General features: G+C 44.5%; 1 protein-coding gene across 2 annotated transcripts; it reads right to left on the bottom strand.

Moving 5' to 3' along the window:
- Positions 1 to 1,644: 1,644 nt before the first annotated feature.
- PDIA4 (protein disulfide isomerase family A member 4) lies at positions 1,645 to 15,889 on the bottom strand. Of its 2 annotated transcripts, none has more exons than XM_054059899.1 (10): positions 15,680 to 15,889; positions 9,585 to 9,756; positions 7,625 to 7,830; positions 6,823 to 6,961; positions 6,085 to 6,290; positions 5,248 to 5,406; positions 3,999 to 4,150; positions 3,084 to 3,243; positions 2,756 to 2,989; positions 1,645 to 2,198 (listed from the first exon to the last, which is right to left on the bottom strand). In XM_054059899.1, the coding sequence occupies exons 1-10, from the start codon at positions 15,780 to 15,782 to the stop codon at positions 1,783 to 1,785; spliced, it is 1,947 nt and encodes a 648-aa protein (XP_053915874.1). In that variant the 5' UTR covers positions 15,783 to 15,889; the 3' UTR covers positions 1,645 to 1,782. The 2 variants fall into 2 exon arrangements, with proteins under 2 accessions (XP_053915874.1, XP_053915875.1); XM_054059900.1 differs by having other exon boundaries at positions 3,084 to 3,240; positions 15,680 to 15,887.
- Positions 15,890 to 17,263: the final 1,374 nt, after the last annotated feature.

Raw genomic sequence — 17,263 nt, 5'->3', positions numbered from 1 at the left:
GCTTAACAGATACCTATATATTTAAGGACAGTACACAAAAAGCCTTCCACTATGAATAAAAGGAGGTTGACAATGCCAGGCCTGAAGTGAATTATTACAGTGCTTTTAACACAAAGCAGCAATTGAGATCTGATCCTGAATAGTTGATTAGCACTTCCCAGCTTTTGCTGGTAAACAAGAGGAGCTGAATAGCATTGAAGCACACCCCAGCACTCCATGGAGATTTGATACTGCCCCTTCACTCATAATCCGCTGGTAAGCTTTGTTCACTAGCTTCAGCTAAATTGTTATTTAAGAGAAAGCCTTCATGTGATCTCATATACCTCTGCAAGAATAATTCAGTAGTCACACGTTGCCGTGTATGTTGTTAACAGTCAATGAGGAACAGTCCCCTGTTAAGGCAGCAGGGAGGCACATCCCTTCAACAGAGGGCAGTAGGAAGGAGTAAGGATTGTGCATCCCCCTTGCAAGCCTTCTTGAGTCCTTGGACTATACCCTAATAGCCACCTCCTGGGCATATACTTACCCCTGCTACACACAAGACTGCATCTCACCAGAAGAAAAAAAAAATTGGGTGGCACTTTCAGATTTGGACACCCTGCAAAGAGTTGAAAAATAAGGTGACAAGGAAATATTGAAAGAAGACTGATGAGATTGGTCTTTTGCAAAAGAGAAAACAGTGCTGCTAGGAAAAAAGCACTACCCGAAAAATGAAATACGTATCAAAACTGCCTCGGTGACACTCAAGCCACACAAACCACAGCATCACAGCTCTGAGAAGAGGCAGACAGTGTTTCTGGAGTATATAAGCCTGCCACCCAACAAAACCCATAAATTTATGGACGTAACTAAACTGGGATATTCAAGACGAAAATCCATTTTTAAATGCACGTGCTGCCAAGTGGAGCACAGAGTATATGTGATCATCTTTTGTACCTGCAGTAACTGCCACAGGAATAAAGTCCTCAGTCTGCTTCCTCAAAGAATCACTATAAAACTTTCCTCTGTAGAAAAGGAAAGACAACAGTAATACACAGATCCAATACCAGAATCCACGCATTACCACCCACTAGATGGTCTTTCTGTCACACTCCTGTTACTCCAAAACATACTTGGGAAGACAAAGATATAAACGGGTCAATATGGACTAGTTAAAGAGAGGAAAATTGAAAAAAAAAAAAATTTGGTATTTTTAATCACCCTCTCTACTGCAGGCCATAAAGAAAAAGCAGACTGGTCTAGAGCATGTTTAGATATCAAGTCAGTGTCTTATCTTAACAGGACTGAATAAATCTGCACTTTGGAAAACTCCCATTCTCACCTCAGCAATGGACACAGAGATACAGTCACATGAACAGGTATACCGAAATATAACAGTAGAGAGACCGGCTCAAAACAATGCTCCCCTTGAGTAACTATACCAACAAGTACGACAAAATAAATCTGGCAGAGAGATCTGGTTCTTTTTTTTTTTTTAATACCTTTTAACTTAAAAAACAGTTGCATCAGAATCAAATAATCAAGGTCAAGATAGTCACAAAAAAAATAAAGAATGTATTTTTCTCCAAAGATCAAAACTGTAATTAAAGTATGACATTCATATCTGAGAAGTTCAGTGTCCAGAAAAGCTTCTCTGCCATATAAAAAAAGATAATGCAATTGCTTTACTGCTCAAGAATTTCCTTGTTCAAACTGCTTAATTCTTCTCTCACAGACGTTTTGTCAGTAACTTGCTTTTAACTACAACGTACAAATAATTTTTCTTCACTACCCTCATCCTATCTAAAGCTCTTCTTTTGTTCTGGAGCGTTTTGTGGCGTGCTCCTCTATAAACTTGCTCAAATGCTCTAAATCTCTGTCCCCACCTTCATATTTAATAGGGTTGTTCTTCTTGTCCTTTGGAGCAAAGTAAATAGTGGGGAATCCCTCCACTTTGTAGTGGTCACTTGTTACATCGTTGGCAGTAGCATCCATCTTGGCTATGACTAGGTTTTTCTCATTCTTGTATTTTTTGCCTAGCTCAGTATATATTGGTTCTAGTTTCTTGCAGTGTCCACACCATGGGGCATAGAATTCTATGAGAACATCCTTCTTTGGATCCATTACTATGGCATCAAATGTTTTGCCCACTACCACTTTCACAGGTCCTTTGTTATTTTTTGGTACTGGCTGGGACTTCACAATAGGCTTCAGTTTTCCTAGAAGGAAGCAAAACACACACTGTTGTTAGAATACAGTAAAAGCAATTCTTATGATCTCCCCAAAGAAGAAAGGGCAGAAGTACATCTTCCCGCCACGGAAAAAGTACTGCATGAATAAATGAATTTAACTGCATGTAACGTAGGCTACCTTGCTGCTACCCTTTTAGCACAATAACCTTGTGAAATACAGGCAACAATTTGTTTCATAGTTTGCTAGAACCTCTCTCCTTCTTTTTACGGCTGTCAATCCACAATGTAGTTGACAGTGATTTATTACACTAGTCCCAAATATGAATGACCAATTTGCACCTCCAAGCCGCAAGAACATTTTAGGCTTGTCAAACACAGTGTTACAACACAGTCAGATGCCACAGCACAGTCCAAGCAAACCTAATGAACAGGCATAAGACAAGAACATCCAAAAGCTTTAAGCCACAGAGCACTGTGAGGTTGCATGCATGACTTCATTGCGGCCATTGCTTCAGCAAAAACTCTCGCAAAACAAAGGGAAGGCAAAGAAAATGGCTTAAAGAATCCTATTTTAGAAACTGTACCTTTTTTGAATGACAGCACAAATTGCTTAAGTACATCAGAGTCAAACTCTTCTGGCTCCATGGCATATTTCTTGCCACCCTCATCTAGAATGGCAACATTGACATCCTCTCCACTCTCAAGCAGGCCCAAATCTTTTATTTCAGAAGAATAATCTTCCTCATCAGAAACAGCAAAGACATATTCGGGGAAGTCTTTGGCCACTTCCAGGACTTTCTCTCTCCAGTACTGAGTGGCTGAAAAAACAGAAGACAATAGGATTAGTGATTTCTAGTTGCTTACTGCTTGCTTCCTCCCAAAGTGGAGAAATGGTAATCCTGGCTAACTTACCAACACGATAGTCAAAACTGAAGTCTACAGTATAATAGACAACCACTAGAGGACGCTTAGCGTATCTTTTAGCATCATTGGAAGGCTTGCGATGACCAACTAGAGGCAAAGTATGCTTTAGAACATGCTCTTTAATCTCTGATCCATCTGTTGATTCCTGCTTAAAAAAATGGGAAAACACTTCAGACAAATAGATTTAAGTGGCATTTATTTTACATGCTACTGAAAACTAGCATTGATGCATACATGAATGAGACGAGCATGCTATAAATGATGCTGTCACATTCCTCAAATCCTTGAGCGCTAATTTAGTCTTCTACCCTTAAACTGGATTACAAAATAGTAAATTATTACTTGATTATGTAATCTGAGTTAATTTCACAGTCTTTTACAAGCCACCTGATCAAGGAGAGCAAATCCATGAAGCCTTCTTCCTCCATCTATAGAAGGCTTCACGCTTGAAATGGGGAGGGATTGTTTATAAAGCCTTGTAGCAATAGGACTAGGGGCAACAGGTATAAACTGTAGAGGGGCAGATTTAGATTAGACATAAGGAGGAATTTCTTCACAATGAGAGCGGTGAGGCAGTGGCACAGGTTGCCCAGGGAAGTTGTGGCTGCCCCATCCCTGGAGGTGTTCAAGGCCAGACTGGATGGGACCTTGGGCAGCCTGATCTAGTGGGATATGTCCTTGCCCCTTGTAAAGGGGTTGGAACTAGATGATCTTTAAGGTCCCTTCTAACCCAAACTGTTCTATGATTCTTGAACAAAACAATACAATTTCAAGGGACAAACAAGCTGCCTCAAATATCCAATGGAGTACTTCCACCAGGAAGATGCCAAGTGCTCACATTTACAAAGAAAAAGAGTATTCAATCCGCACACAAGCTTCTTAAGTTTCGGACCAGCTACTCACTTTAAGATCCAAAACATGCATCTTGGCCTCATGCTTTGAATGAAATTTTTCTGGCTGCATGACAACCAGTTTTCCTGGAGGTACTTTCAACAGTTTTGCAATCTCATCGCTGAAGGTGTGGTGGAACTTGTAATCTTCTCTTAAGCTGTTAGCTGAAAAATTAAGGTCAGGGAGAAGAAAAAGTCATAAAGAAGTGAACTGACAGCCTTCAACTGAAATCTTGAGACTGCACTGCAAGGAAATTCTTCCCATTCTCAAAAGGACGTGGAACAACCCAGAGACTCAGAGAACGGCCCTCATCCACAGGTGAGAAGCATGTGAAAATACATACAATTTGAGTAGCACTATTTAAACGCTGTTTAACAATCCATCTACTTGATGAGTTATTCTACTTATTCAAAAACCTCAAACTGCTTCCAAAGCCACAAATAGCTGTTTCACTGCATATGAGACTCCTGCCTCTTGGCTTTCCCTGAGATGACAGAAAGTACAGCTGGAAAGGAACTCCCAAGTTCACCTAGTCAATCTATTTGCTTTGGGGCTGTCTGGGAAACAGTTCCGTATCTTGCCATGCTGGATCAACTAAATCAGTTCCTGATCTAACTATAAATGATGTCAGCCCCAGAAGCAGGCATAGCCAGGAGAAGAATGGCTCACACTGGTCTCAAGGTTCTGGCTGAACCCAAGAGTGGCTGCAAGTGCTTCAGTCATGTGAGACAGGGATTGTTTAAAGAGACTGAGCACTTCAGGTGCTTAGTCTCTTCTGTGTGGTTGACAATGCTGTTAATGACATTTGCAATGTGTCATGGCCAAGGAGGGGTTAAGAATTAACATTGTCAGGAATGGTCTAGCTAAACTGATCCAGAGGTGATGATTCTTTCTCCAGCGCGCCCCCCCCCCCCCCCCAAACAAGTTGGGCAGAGCTCAGCCTCTGGACCTGTCAGATTAGAAACAAGCAATACCAGATGGCAGAGCTAGCAAGGTTCCAAGAAGCTGTGATTTGTTTTCCTCTCTAGTTCACAAGTTTTTAGGGACACAATACCAAGAGGAGGTATCTCCTGCAACTGGTTGATATTTTAGTGATGGCCTCAAAATCTGGTGTAACTTGTTTTCTTGAGTATAAGCAAAAGATCTCTTCCATCTCTCCCACTAAATTAGGAACAGAAATTAAGGATCACTCCATGCTCAAATTCCTGGGCAGAATCTCAACAAAACATACATTTCATTAATATTTTAAGACAGTCCTTACCTGCTTCCTGATAGAGCTGATAGGCTTTGTCATTCTCTCCACTAAAGACACCAACGATGATGACATCATCTCCATCCCTCAGAAATTCCTGTACCTGCTTGGTAGCCTGAATCTGTTTGGACGGAGGACCAGCCTGTTCAATCATATAGTCGACAATACCTGCGAGACAAACCCACCCCCAAGAAGTTGTTAGAACATTTATTGAACCAAAAGGTTCACACGTTCCCTCTATGACATTGTTTAACACCACATTTTCCATGGATGCCTTTCCTTCTGTGCAGCCTTCCCACAATAACTAAAAGACCAAATAAACCAGATCTCAGTCCAAGTTTCCAAAGCTGCAGTTCTGTATATTCTCTTTCAGGTTAGTTTCAGAAGAGGTGACCAAGCATGAGTTCCATGGATATCAGTTGATCTTTCAAGCAACTCTCCTTTCTGAAATTTCAGATTCTTATTCTTCACTGTCTCTGGACCCTGCCGTGAGCCAAAGTCCTGCTTGGATAGTCTTAAGTCTTTCCTCTTATTAAAACCTAATATTGATCACTTTTCCAGCCCTTACAGCACATTCCAGTGCAGCTAAAGGCTGCCCATTTATTCATACTGCCACTGTTTCACCATGCATGTTTAACTTTATATTAAAACAAGCCTATAGTACCGCCATAAGATGTTATAAAACCTGGAGACAAATTTATACTGCTGGCCTATGTAGGTATGAGAGCACACTTTGACTTCCCCAACTACCATTGCTATGATGTTAACAAGTTTGCAAGTCCTATAGATGTCAAAATATATGTGGCTAAGCCCTCCGGAAAAAAAAAAAGGCAGAAGTTGCAATACCGTATTTTTCCCGTGGACCATTGTAGTCATAAGGTTTGCCCTTGCGGAAGATTTTCAGAGTTGGGTAGCCAGTAACATCAAACTTCTTTGCAAGCTCAGTTTCAGCAGTAGCATCGACTTTAGCCAAGGGAATAGGAGGTGTACGATTGCTGAGCTCCCGGGCAGCCTTCTCATATTCTGGAGCAAGCCTTTTGCAGTGTCCACACCTAGAGAAGAAGAGTTGAGGGCAGTTGTTACAAATCCCAAGTCTTGCCAGCTAGAGCCTTTCTGCCCCTGAAGTGGAAGAGTTAAGTATTCCAGAATGGAGTAAGTAGAAATGGGGTTATTCAGTCTTTACAGGTCACTTCAGTCTAGCAAGACTTGCCTCTCCAACCTGAAGCTAGTCTCTATATCTGGCCCTACATTACTAAAGGTAGTTTCATTTTCAGAGGCCATTTTTAAATTAAGGATAAACTCCCTTTGGTTTTGCGTATCTCTCAACGTGTTCCCGAACTAGTAAATACGGAGACACTAAAGTGAAGCTTTGGAGATCACCCCTTGCTAAGACATAGATCCAATCTAGTTTTCAAGTAATTCATGATGTGATCCCACGTCCAGATTATCTAAGGTACATCAGATCTACACACACCTGCACAAGGCAAGCCTCTTCAGACTAGGCACAACAACTGAAAACAGGTTCACCAAGCGTGTTCAGGCCAGCTGTACTAGGAAAGTACAGGTAACTGCCATCTTGCTTACCACGGAGCATAGAACTCCACTAGGATTATGTCAGCACCATTCACAACATCATCAAAGTTATCCTGTGTCAATACCAGGGTTGCTTCTGGTGGAGGGGTCCAATTAGGGTCAGAAACCTCCTTCACTTTGGCCACAATTTCTGAAATACAATTGAGTAGCTCAATTAGCAAGTCTGTGTTATCAGTAGTATATAAAATGCAAAAGTTTGTATCAAGAACTTAAAGCCAGTGGCAAGCATGGCCTTAGACTAAACAGTGAAGCTTACATGAGAACACTTTCTTAATCGAGATCCTTTATGTTTTATCTCATTCTTGGTATTGCCAAGAGGATCATTAATATTCTCTTCACCCCACAGAGCATTTTATTTCTGTAGAGCAAGGATCTGTACTTTGCAGCACCACAGCATGTGAATTTCACCTCAAACCAGACAGAAAAGGCAATTTCTTCCCACTCCGACTGAAGCTGGATACATTCATTAAGCAAGAAACAAGTGGTTTTATATACAGGCAATACATAGACCAGATGTTTCTTATTAGCTGAACCTTCAGCAAGCACAAGACTACCTCCTCTTCTAGTCAAGTCATATTTCTATAAACCTTCCATCAGTAACAGCACTACCCACTAACTGCAAAATTGTCCTCTAGCATGTAGCCAATTGAGAAGACAGGAAAAATTTCAGCATTCATAATACTATTTTGCTTCATTAACTTGGGACCACAGTCCTTCAAAACAGTCACATTAAGAATCAAGAACATACAGTTCCTTGCTTTGTTACAGAGAACTGCAAAGGACTGATGCTTACCATCTTCTGTCCGAGAACCATCATAGTCAACAGGTTGGCCTTTTTTCAGGATTTTGATGGTTGGGTAGCCACTGACGTCAAAACGACTTGCTAATGAAGTCGCTGCAGTAGCATCTATTTTGGCAACTGGGATGGGAGGGTCATTTTCCTTCAGAGTTTTGGCTATCTTTTCATATTCTGGAGCAAACTGTTTGCAATGCCCACACCTGTCAGAGGAAGACACAAGCAGATACATAAAGCATGACAGACCCACAAGGCTATTTTCCTACTCTGCATTTCTAAGACACCTTCTGACAGATGTTCACAACCTCAACATAAGAATATTTGTCTTGCTATGTTTTCAGATGATGGAGAGATAGAGAGTAACTGTAAATGTGCTGTTTTCTCAACTCCAACCTTTTCTGGGTTTTGTGTGTTTTGTCTCTCCTCCCCTCATTAAAAAAGCAACACATTGTCATGTTTTCTAAAGCCATGACAAAAAAACCGACAACGGCTTTTACAACAAAATTGCAAGCCTTGTACTGTGCTTCTTCCTCCCCATCCCTCAATACCATTTCACTCAGACTTCAGTCTCTCCCTGATCTACATTCATCTTCTCTACCCAGCACCCTAAAATGAACTAAACAGAAAAATGAACCAGCAGTTAGGCTGGTGTAAGGAAATCTCACACCCACCGTGTTATCACAGCACCTGTTCTCTCTCTGGCCACATCAGAGCTCTTTTGGAAGAATATGGGCTCCTGCTGCAACAGCTGGCAGGACAGAGTATACCAATGTAAGAAAAGCTGAATATAGCTTGACAAGCTGAACATGAAACCAGGAAAATGAAGAAAAAAAAGAGGAAAAGTAGTGTGTAGCAGATGGTCTGTATTCCCAGCCTCTCAACTGGTAGGACTGGCATTAGAAAAAATACGAGGCATTCAGTCTGTGATGACCACGCATCTTGCTGCTTGGCTAAACGAAGCTTCATGTTCAACTTTCAGGCAGGCAAACTACAGCTGCAAAAACAGTACCTGCGGCCAAGCAAGGATGTGATTCTCTGTAATCAGAGTGGCATGAGTTAAAATGCAGCTCCACTTCAAACAAGATCATATTCCCCTCTCTATTCAAAGACTAGAAAAGGACAAATGAGTAAGTCATCTTCATATCAGTAAGCCACAAAAGAGAAGAGGTTTAGGCTGCAACATTAACTCAGGAACCTAAATGCAAATATATTCTACTCCTGTTTTTCCCCCCACTGACTATCCCTATTATCTTTGTCCATAAGAATGCAAAAGAAGACACATTCTGGCCTAAGTTCTGTCTCAGTTGTATGCCGGTAAATCCATTGTAGCTCCCCTGAGTGCACTAGCGTTACTGTGCAACTTGGTATGCCAACAGAATTATCATTGTGATAGATGTATGAGACACTGTTTAAAATGATAACACAAACAAGAATATCTTTACTCATATCACATTATTCTAGCAAGGACAGAGATTTGAACTTGAGAAGAAAAATCTCCTAGCAATTCCCCTGCTACTGAAGTTTCCTCCATCTAGATGAAGAAGTGCACAGGTTCTCAGTAGAGCAGCACAAAGACGTGATAGCAGGCAGTGAGACCAGTGCTTAACTTTTCTGGGGCTCACTGGGACCAGCTCTGATCCCTGACAGACATGGAGCGGGGATGGAACCAGGGTTGTTTTTCCCTTGGCATGGGATTCCTCAGCATGACTCATGGGAAAAAAACCCATGCTGTTTGTCACATGGCACATGGGTAGGGAGAGGGTACCTCCACACCACCAGAACCATCTCCTGCCCTGAACTACTGCAGAGTCCAGTGGTTCTCCTGCAGGCAAGCCACCCATACGTCATCTCTGAAATTGAAACCCAAGTTCACTTTTTAGCAGTATGTCCTGTTAGGGAAACCCCCAACACCCACTCTACCAAGCACCTAAGAAGGTACCGCAGACTGTGAACCCACCAAGGTGCATAGAACTCCAGCAGCACAGTGTCCTTGTCTGCAGTAAAGGTGTCAAAGTTTGCATCATTCAAGATTAATACGCCATTTTCTTCTTTAACTTCAGAATCATCATCCTCATCTTCGTCATCTTCATCATCGTCACTATCATAGTCCGCTTCTTCTGTAACAGATTCTGGAAAAGTAAAAGTAAGCATGTAATATGGGTTAGATTGTGACAAGTCCAACATTAAAGTAACACTACCAAGTTAAAGATAGATTAAGTATATCCTGCGTTTAAAGAAAACAGTATCAACATAGGTTAGTTCCTGCTTCCCATAAAATGACAGCTACCTCGGTTTGCTAAGAGCTTGGACTCTGATGTCTGACCATTTAACTTTTGTCCACACTACACCAGATAACGATATCGATATTTTGTACTACAGGGCAAACTAACAAAATAGACACAATAAGAATTAATGCATAAAGGCCTACATGATAACTGCTATTGAGGTATTTTAGGTATCTTATTGAAATATGGGAAAAGAAACATGTTTTGTTGGGCAAGAAGGGCACACAGATGACACCTGAATTCAAACAGAAGCCCTCCATCATGCAGCAAAACAGCTGCTCTTCAAGTGCAGCATTTATGTGTCTTGTACCAAAAAAAAGCAGATGTTATTCATCCCCAGTGCTTCCCTTGTACCCTTACCCACTACATCTGTAACAACACAACTGCTATGCTCTGACTCTCAGAGTCTAATAATCCAAAAGACTTACTATAAACTCAAATGCTGTCATTTTGCTACTGCCAAGGTGGTTTAGAGGCAGCACTTCAAAATTATGCTTCTGTTCCTGACTGTTCAATTCCACCCTTGCCACCTCAATACATCTTGCTTTCAGTTACAGTGATGTTTCAGGTTTGTAGTTCATAGAAGAGGCTTTCCACTCACAGGAGCATCACTCTGCTCTGCATCAGCACTGCGCTACAGAGTGAGTGTAAAGTCAAATAAGTAAGTGACTGTCACAAGAGTCCTGTGAAAACCCTCTACTATGCACTCGGCAGTTTCAATAGACTCTAAAACAAATGAAGTAAAAAATTCTTTTGACAAATTTTTGGGCAGGCCTTTGGTTTAAGGAGACCAAAACTGCTGGTCCAGAGCAAGCCTCTCAAGCAGAAAGCAGATTTGCTGAATTACTGAAGCAAAGTTAGCACATGAAATCTGAAGCCAAGGCATTTCAACTGCCTCAAGCTTCATTGGCTTGGAATTTGAGATGGTTTCTTTAATATTTGATCTTTCACATATTCATTTAAACTTTTTTTTTGTTTAAACTGCTGTCATTCGGGGCAAGCTGACCTTCCTGAATGACTTTAAAGGAATTTCAGTCATAGAACAAGTAATGAAAATACCTCATCCTAAGCGAAAATTGCACAACAATGAAGCTAGGGTCCTTTCAACCATGGGAAGTTCCAGGATTAGAAGAAAAAACAACCAAGGAACCAAAAAAAAACCCAGAAGATTAAGGTTTCTTGCTCAAAACTCTTCTCTACTTAACTTTAATTGGCTTTTGACTAAGCAGATAGCAGTTACTGCAGTAGGAGAGTAAATCACGTACATATAAGTTACTTATTCAGGACAGAATTCTGAAAATACACCACTTCCAGCTGAAATTTGAAAGTCAAGAATGGTAAATATGTAGAAAAAGTGCTAAACCCAAACCCCACTATTCTCAGACAAACAGCAAAGCAGAGGAAAAAGCTCGCTGTGGACAAACTTACCCTGTTAAATTGCAATAGTCACTTTTCTTGTTAGAAAAAAAGTATTAAAAAAGTAAGACTATAGGCTCTCAGAAAACAACATGCACTCCTGGAGAATATGCATTAATTTTAATTAGAACTCAACTGTATACACCATGAAAATACTAGAGGTGATAAGGGGAAAAACTACAAGAGATCATTTACCACACAACAGTAGTCACTGGATTAAGTTTCTTTAACAACTACAGTATTTAATCTGATCTATGAAGTAGTTAAAAGCAGCAAACAATGCCTCCCATTTGCTGTCTGAGCACTTGCAGTGAAAGGGCTGAACTGTCAAATACCCTTGGAGTGAATCTATGCCAGTCATGCACCTACAGGACTGCACAGGTAAAAAAAAATAGTTCTCAGGGGGGGGTTCCGCAGTCAAAACTTCTGCTTATATGTGTGCCCGGCAGTTCCGAGGATGTTTCACCAGTGTGTTCATGGTTAGTCCGTGCCTGAATATCCAGCAAGTTGCACAATGCCCATTGCTCTTCCAAGCAAATCACTTCAGTTTTCATGACACAAAGGAATCTGAGCAAACCTAGCCAGCTACTTTTACTCATTTATCTCCAAAATTAACTTACCAGCCTGCAAATCATTCCAACTATCCACCTCCCAACAGAAAAAAGATCACAGCTACTGTTGCACAGACTCACAGTTTCAAAAGCTCAGAACAAAGCATCTAGCATCCATCACTGCAATAGCTTTCTATCTTTCACTGCAAGTGTCTTTTTAGCCAGCCAACATAATACTTCCTTGACAGTGTCATGGACACTGCAAACACCAACTTCCTTGTCACTGGAGATGGAAGCAGGGCAATGGCACGTAAAAGCATTGGTCCAGCTTTTCACAATTAGCTTATGAATGATGCATGTTTAAAAAAAAAAAGTTAACCACACCTATAAATTGGTTCTCAAGGGTACAAACTCATTCTCTGTAGTCTCCAGCTTCACCAACACCTAGAGTTATCCCAGCCACTTTTAATGCCCCCTTTAGTGTTGGTACTGAAAGACCTGCCTCAGTGCAGAAGAGGTAAGCTAGACTTGTTTCAGTAAGAGCAAGAAACTTTCCTTTGCATTAATGATTTATAAGTTGAACAGAAGAGATACAGAATGAGTCTAATGGTGACAACTGAAATGTCAGAAGTACCTAGTAAACGTTTGCATAAGACAGCTCATGAAAATAACTAGCTGCACCTGAACTAAGTATCTTTGTTTCTTAAAGCTGCTTGCTAAGCAGATGGCCAAAACAACAGGTGACAGCTGTGGCTAAAACCTGCCCTTCAGTAAAATACAGGCCACTGCCTTCTACTATAACAAAGGATTTCCACAAATTTCAATGCATTACTACACAACTAAAAAACGATGATGAAGATGATGCTGCTTTTGAGAATTCAGGCACATGATGCTGGCTGGGAAGCTGGTTTGGCTATTCTGAACAAATGTCATCCTTAAAGTAACTTCTCTGAACTTCCAGTATTTATTGGAAGGGTGGCCTAGTAACTTTTTCTCAAGCAGGGTAAATCCCACGTGTAAAAGCCACATGCAGACATCATAGAATGGTTTGGGATGGAAGGGACCTTAAAGATCATCTGGTTCCAAGCCCCCTGCCATGGATCAGGTTGCTCAAAGTCCCATCCAACCTGGCCTTGAACACCTCTGGGGCATCCACAACTTCCCTGGACAAGCTGTTCCAGTGCTTCATTCACCATCCTCACAGGAAAAAAGTTCTTCACAATATGTAATACAAATCTACCCTCCTTCAGCTTTGAACTGTTAATCCAGGTCCTATCCCTGCACTCCCTGATAAAAAGCCCCCGCCCAGCTTTCCTGTAGGCCCCTTTTAAGTACTGTAAAGCTGCAATTAGGGGTCCCCAGAGCCTTCTCTTCTCCAGGCTGAAGAAGCCCAATTCTATCAGCCTGTCCTCACACAGGAGGTGCTCCAGCTCTCGGATCAACTTTGTGGCCCTCCTCTGGGCTCCATGTGCTTCCTGCGCTGACTATTCCAGAACTGAATGCAGTACTCCTGGTGAGGTCTCACAAGAGCAGAGTGGGAAAATCACCTCCCTCAGACTGCTGGTCACACTTCTTTTGATGCAGCCCAGGACACGGTTGGCTTTCTAGGCTGCAGGTACACATTGCTGGTTCACAATGACTTCTGGATGCAGCCTGAATGTTCCCTTTTGAGGTGTGCACTGCAGAGTCTGTTTCTCATTCGGATGAGCACAAAAGTCAAGACTTGTGTTGCCAGAGCATTCAAGAGCCTTTCTATGAAAGCAGTCTTCCTCAATCTTTTCTGTAGTGGAACCTCTACGTGATCTCTCCTTTTCCTTCATCGGGATGCAAAGGGTGTAACAGTTATGACCAAGGCTAACATTGCTGCAATCATATTCACCTCACCGCCCTAGTCAAACCTCACTTCCAAAACCAAACAGTGCAGTAGGCCTGGTTTAATCCAATTTTTTCATCTCTTGAGCAATCAATTTACTTGCTTGTTGCAAAGTAAATTTGTTACACTTCATACAGGTCTGCATTTCAAGCACAAGAGCGGAGACTAACTACATGCATTTCTAAAGTAAAAGCTTACTAAAGCCTATTCACACACAATTTTGAGACACAATAGAAGTAGGAAAACGATTCAAGTTGTTCAAGGATTACTGTTCAGCTTGGACACAGGAGGAACTATTTTCACCACCATGCATCTTTGAACCTGAGAACCCATATAATGACAAGAACAGCACACACGGCAAACACTAATGAGAACCTGGTCCACGAGAAGCTGAGCTGCTGCTGTCAGCCACAGGATGAAGGTTTTGGTGTAACATCACATGTGTTACTTCATCATGTGAAGGTAGCAGTGGGAACCAGTACTGGGCTTTGTACACGTTAAAAAGCGATGACTACCAAATATCCTAGCTAAAAGCAGAGAAACAGACACTATACAGAATCTTCCTCTGAAGCTCTTTCTTCTTAATTCTAAGCTGAAATACATGTATCTCCTTCCTGCAGATACTACATCCTACAAAAAAAAAAATCTTTTAATCTTTATCCTACAGATGTGTGCGACTGTTGGGTCACACAGATAAGGTGCCTGCATTTCTTCAAGTTTCAGTGTCTCTTCACTGAGTAAGAATTTGCAGGACAGGAGTTCAGATAGTCACCCATAATCTGGTCTCTCTGAAAGTCCTCCAATAGTCAACATACAGCGGTGTTAGCGCAGATAATATGGAAGAAATATGATTTCTCAAAATCCACATGAAAGACATTTAAAACGAAAAAAGACACAACTTTAAATGCCTGCTTCCTATGTACAAGCTCTAAGCTGGATAAGGCGGAGCAGCTTTGTTTCAACTAAGTTTGGAAAGAAGATTTGCATCAGTGAAATTTGACAGTAATGGGAAGAAACACCAAGAAAGCAGCAATACCAGGCCATTCTTCTGGGAAAATAAAACACCCAAAGGCTTGGAACTACATGATCTTTAAGGTCCCTTCCAACCCAACCCATTCCATGATTCTATGAATTTGAAACACATTGAACGCACACACTGAATACACAAATACCTTGAACTAAGGGGTAAGGAAAAGCGTTCTCTGTCGGACTGCAAAAATCACTGGTAATTTAGAAGTCAATAATTGCCAAAATGGCCAATTGCTCACTTTTCATTCTGTGTTTAGAAGAGGCAAAGTGGAGCTGCCTCACACCAAGATGACACACAGCACTATGACGAGCCAGCTCTCCCGGACTCCAGTAATACAAGGACTAATTATTATTACAAAAAGTGGACTATATTTTATTTAAGCTAAAGCACAGTTAAGTTTCATCTAAGCAGTTGCATTTTTTTCAAAGTTAGACAGAAGGTCCCTCTGACAGCATGCTTTCTTTTAGACAGTGCTTTCCCATACACTTGTCTATTCTTTGGAGATGACAACACCTTGTGTGCAGTATGATCTGTGCTGAACAGTCTCCTCTTCCGTAATCCCCTCTGTTTGGAGTTTCCCATCTTAAAAGCAAAGTCAGACAAAGAGCTGGAGCCAGCTCCAAACCAGCAAGAGTTTTGACTGCTGTGAAGTTCATAATAACATTAAAATTAGACCTCGCAAAGTACTAGACCATAGATAAAATCTGTGAAAGTTTATCCACACGCACGTAAGTAGGAAACACTCCCTGTCCCAGCTCTGCCTCGGGGCACGCGATAGATGGAGATCGCTCCTCGTGCTGCCCAGGCCTGATAAAGTGCACTCGCATTGAAGAGCTTCAAAGCGAGTCTCAGACTTCATTTCCCGGCATTTTCGCTGCCCCCCACCCCCCAGCTCACCTCCGCCGCCGTCCTCCTCCTCGGCCGCCGCGCCCCGCGCCAGGAGGGCGACCTGGGCCAGCGCCGCCAGCAGCAGTAGCACCCACAGCGCGCTCGGCCTCATCCCGCCTCGCCTTCCGGAGCGGAGCAGCGCCGACAGCCGAACCAGGGGAGCGGGGGCGGCGCGCGCCTCCCGCCGGCGGCTCCGACCTGAACCCTGAGCTGCCGCTCGCCCATTGGTCGCCCCGGCGCGACCAACAGCCGCCTGCCACGCGTCCAGGCGCAGCCGCGCCGGGAACGGAGAGAGGTGGAATTGCCGCTGGGCGGGGCGGCCGGGGGAGCCTCTGAGGGCTCGACGCGTGCTCAGGGGGCGGGGCTGTCGCGACTCGGGGGCGTAGCGGGGCGGGGCTTGCCTAGCGCGGGGCGGGACAGGGGGAGCGTGCCTCCATGCCTCGGGGGAGGGGCTGTGGCTTCCTCACGCCGGGGCGTGGCTTCCCGGGTGGGGGCGGGGCGTGGCTCCCTAACGCGGGGGCGTGGCTTCCCTGGCGCGACAGTGGGACAAAGGGGGGAGGGCTTCCCTGTCGCGGGGGGGCCGTGGAAGGGGCTTGAAGGGGCGTGGCTTCCCTGGGAAGGGGCGAGGCATTGGGCGTGGCTCCCTGACGCGAGGCCGGGGCGGCCGGGACGTGGCGGAGGGGGGCACGGCTTCCCGGGGCGGGGGCGGTGCGTGGGTCCTTGGCGCATGGGCAGGTAGAAGAGGTCGTGGCGTCGCGGAGGCGGTGTGGCTGCCGGGGCAGGAGAGGCGAGGCTCCCTGGGGCGGGGGCGGGGCTGCGGGGGCGGGTCTTCCCAGGTGCTGAGGGGTGGTGTGGGGCGCGGCTCCCTAGCGCGGGAGCGAGGTGGAGAGGGCGGGGCTTCCCTTATACGAGGGAGTGGCGGAGGGACAGTGGTTTCCCTGACTCAGGGGCGGGGCTTAGGGGGCGTGGCTCCCCGGCGTGTGGGTGGTGGGAGGGGCGTGGCTTCCCTGCCAAGGGGGCGTGGCTTCCTAGCTCCTTGACGCGGCGGAGGGGTTGTGGCTTCCCTCGAGAGGGAGCGTGACGGAGGGGGCGTGGTATGGCTCGGGGACGGTGTAAGGGGCGTGTCGCTCGGGGTCGCGACAGAGAGGGCGTAGCTCCCGGGGGTTGGGAGCGTGGCTTCCCGGGGCGGGGGCGGCTCGGAGGGGGCGGGGCTTTCTCGGGACAGGAGACTAGCGGAGGGGCGGGCTCCCTGGCGTGGGGGCGGGACGGAGGGGGCGTGGCTCCCGGGGACGAAGGGGCGGGGCTCCAGGGGCGGGGCTTCCATCGCGAGCGGGCGGCTGGGAGGTGCCGGGTTTGACTGTCTGGGGGTCGAGGCTTCAGAGCTGCGCTTAAGTAGTTGGCTGCAGCTTCCCAGGGGGGTTTGGGAGAGCTTTTGAGCTCCCGTGGGGCTCCGGCAGGGTGCGGGCGCTGTGGGTCTGCCAGGCTGGAAGGGGCCTCTGGGATCACCTGCTCCGGCTTTCTAAGGCGATGCTGCCAGCAAGTTCCTGGCAGCAAAGTCGTCAGGGCTGAGGATCTGCGGTTGTCCTGGGTGAA

The sequence above is a fragment of the Cuculus canorus genome, chromosome 2, assembly GCF_017976375.1.
Source record: "Cuculus canorus isolate bCucCan1 chromosome 2, bCucCan1.pri, whole genome shotgun sequence".
NCBI classification, from domain to species: domain Eukaryota; kingdom Metazoa; phylum Chordata; class Aves; order Cuculiformes; family Cuculidae; genus Cuculus; species Cuculus canorus.
Note: the sequence above shows the minus strand (reverse complement) of the source record. Positions and strands in the feature narration are given on the sequence as shown.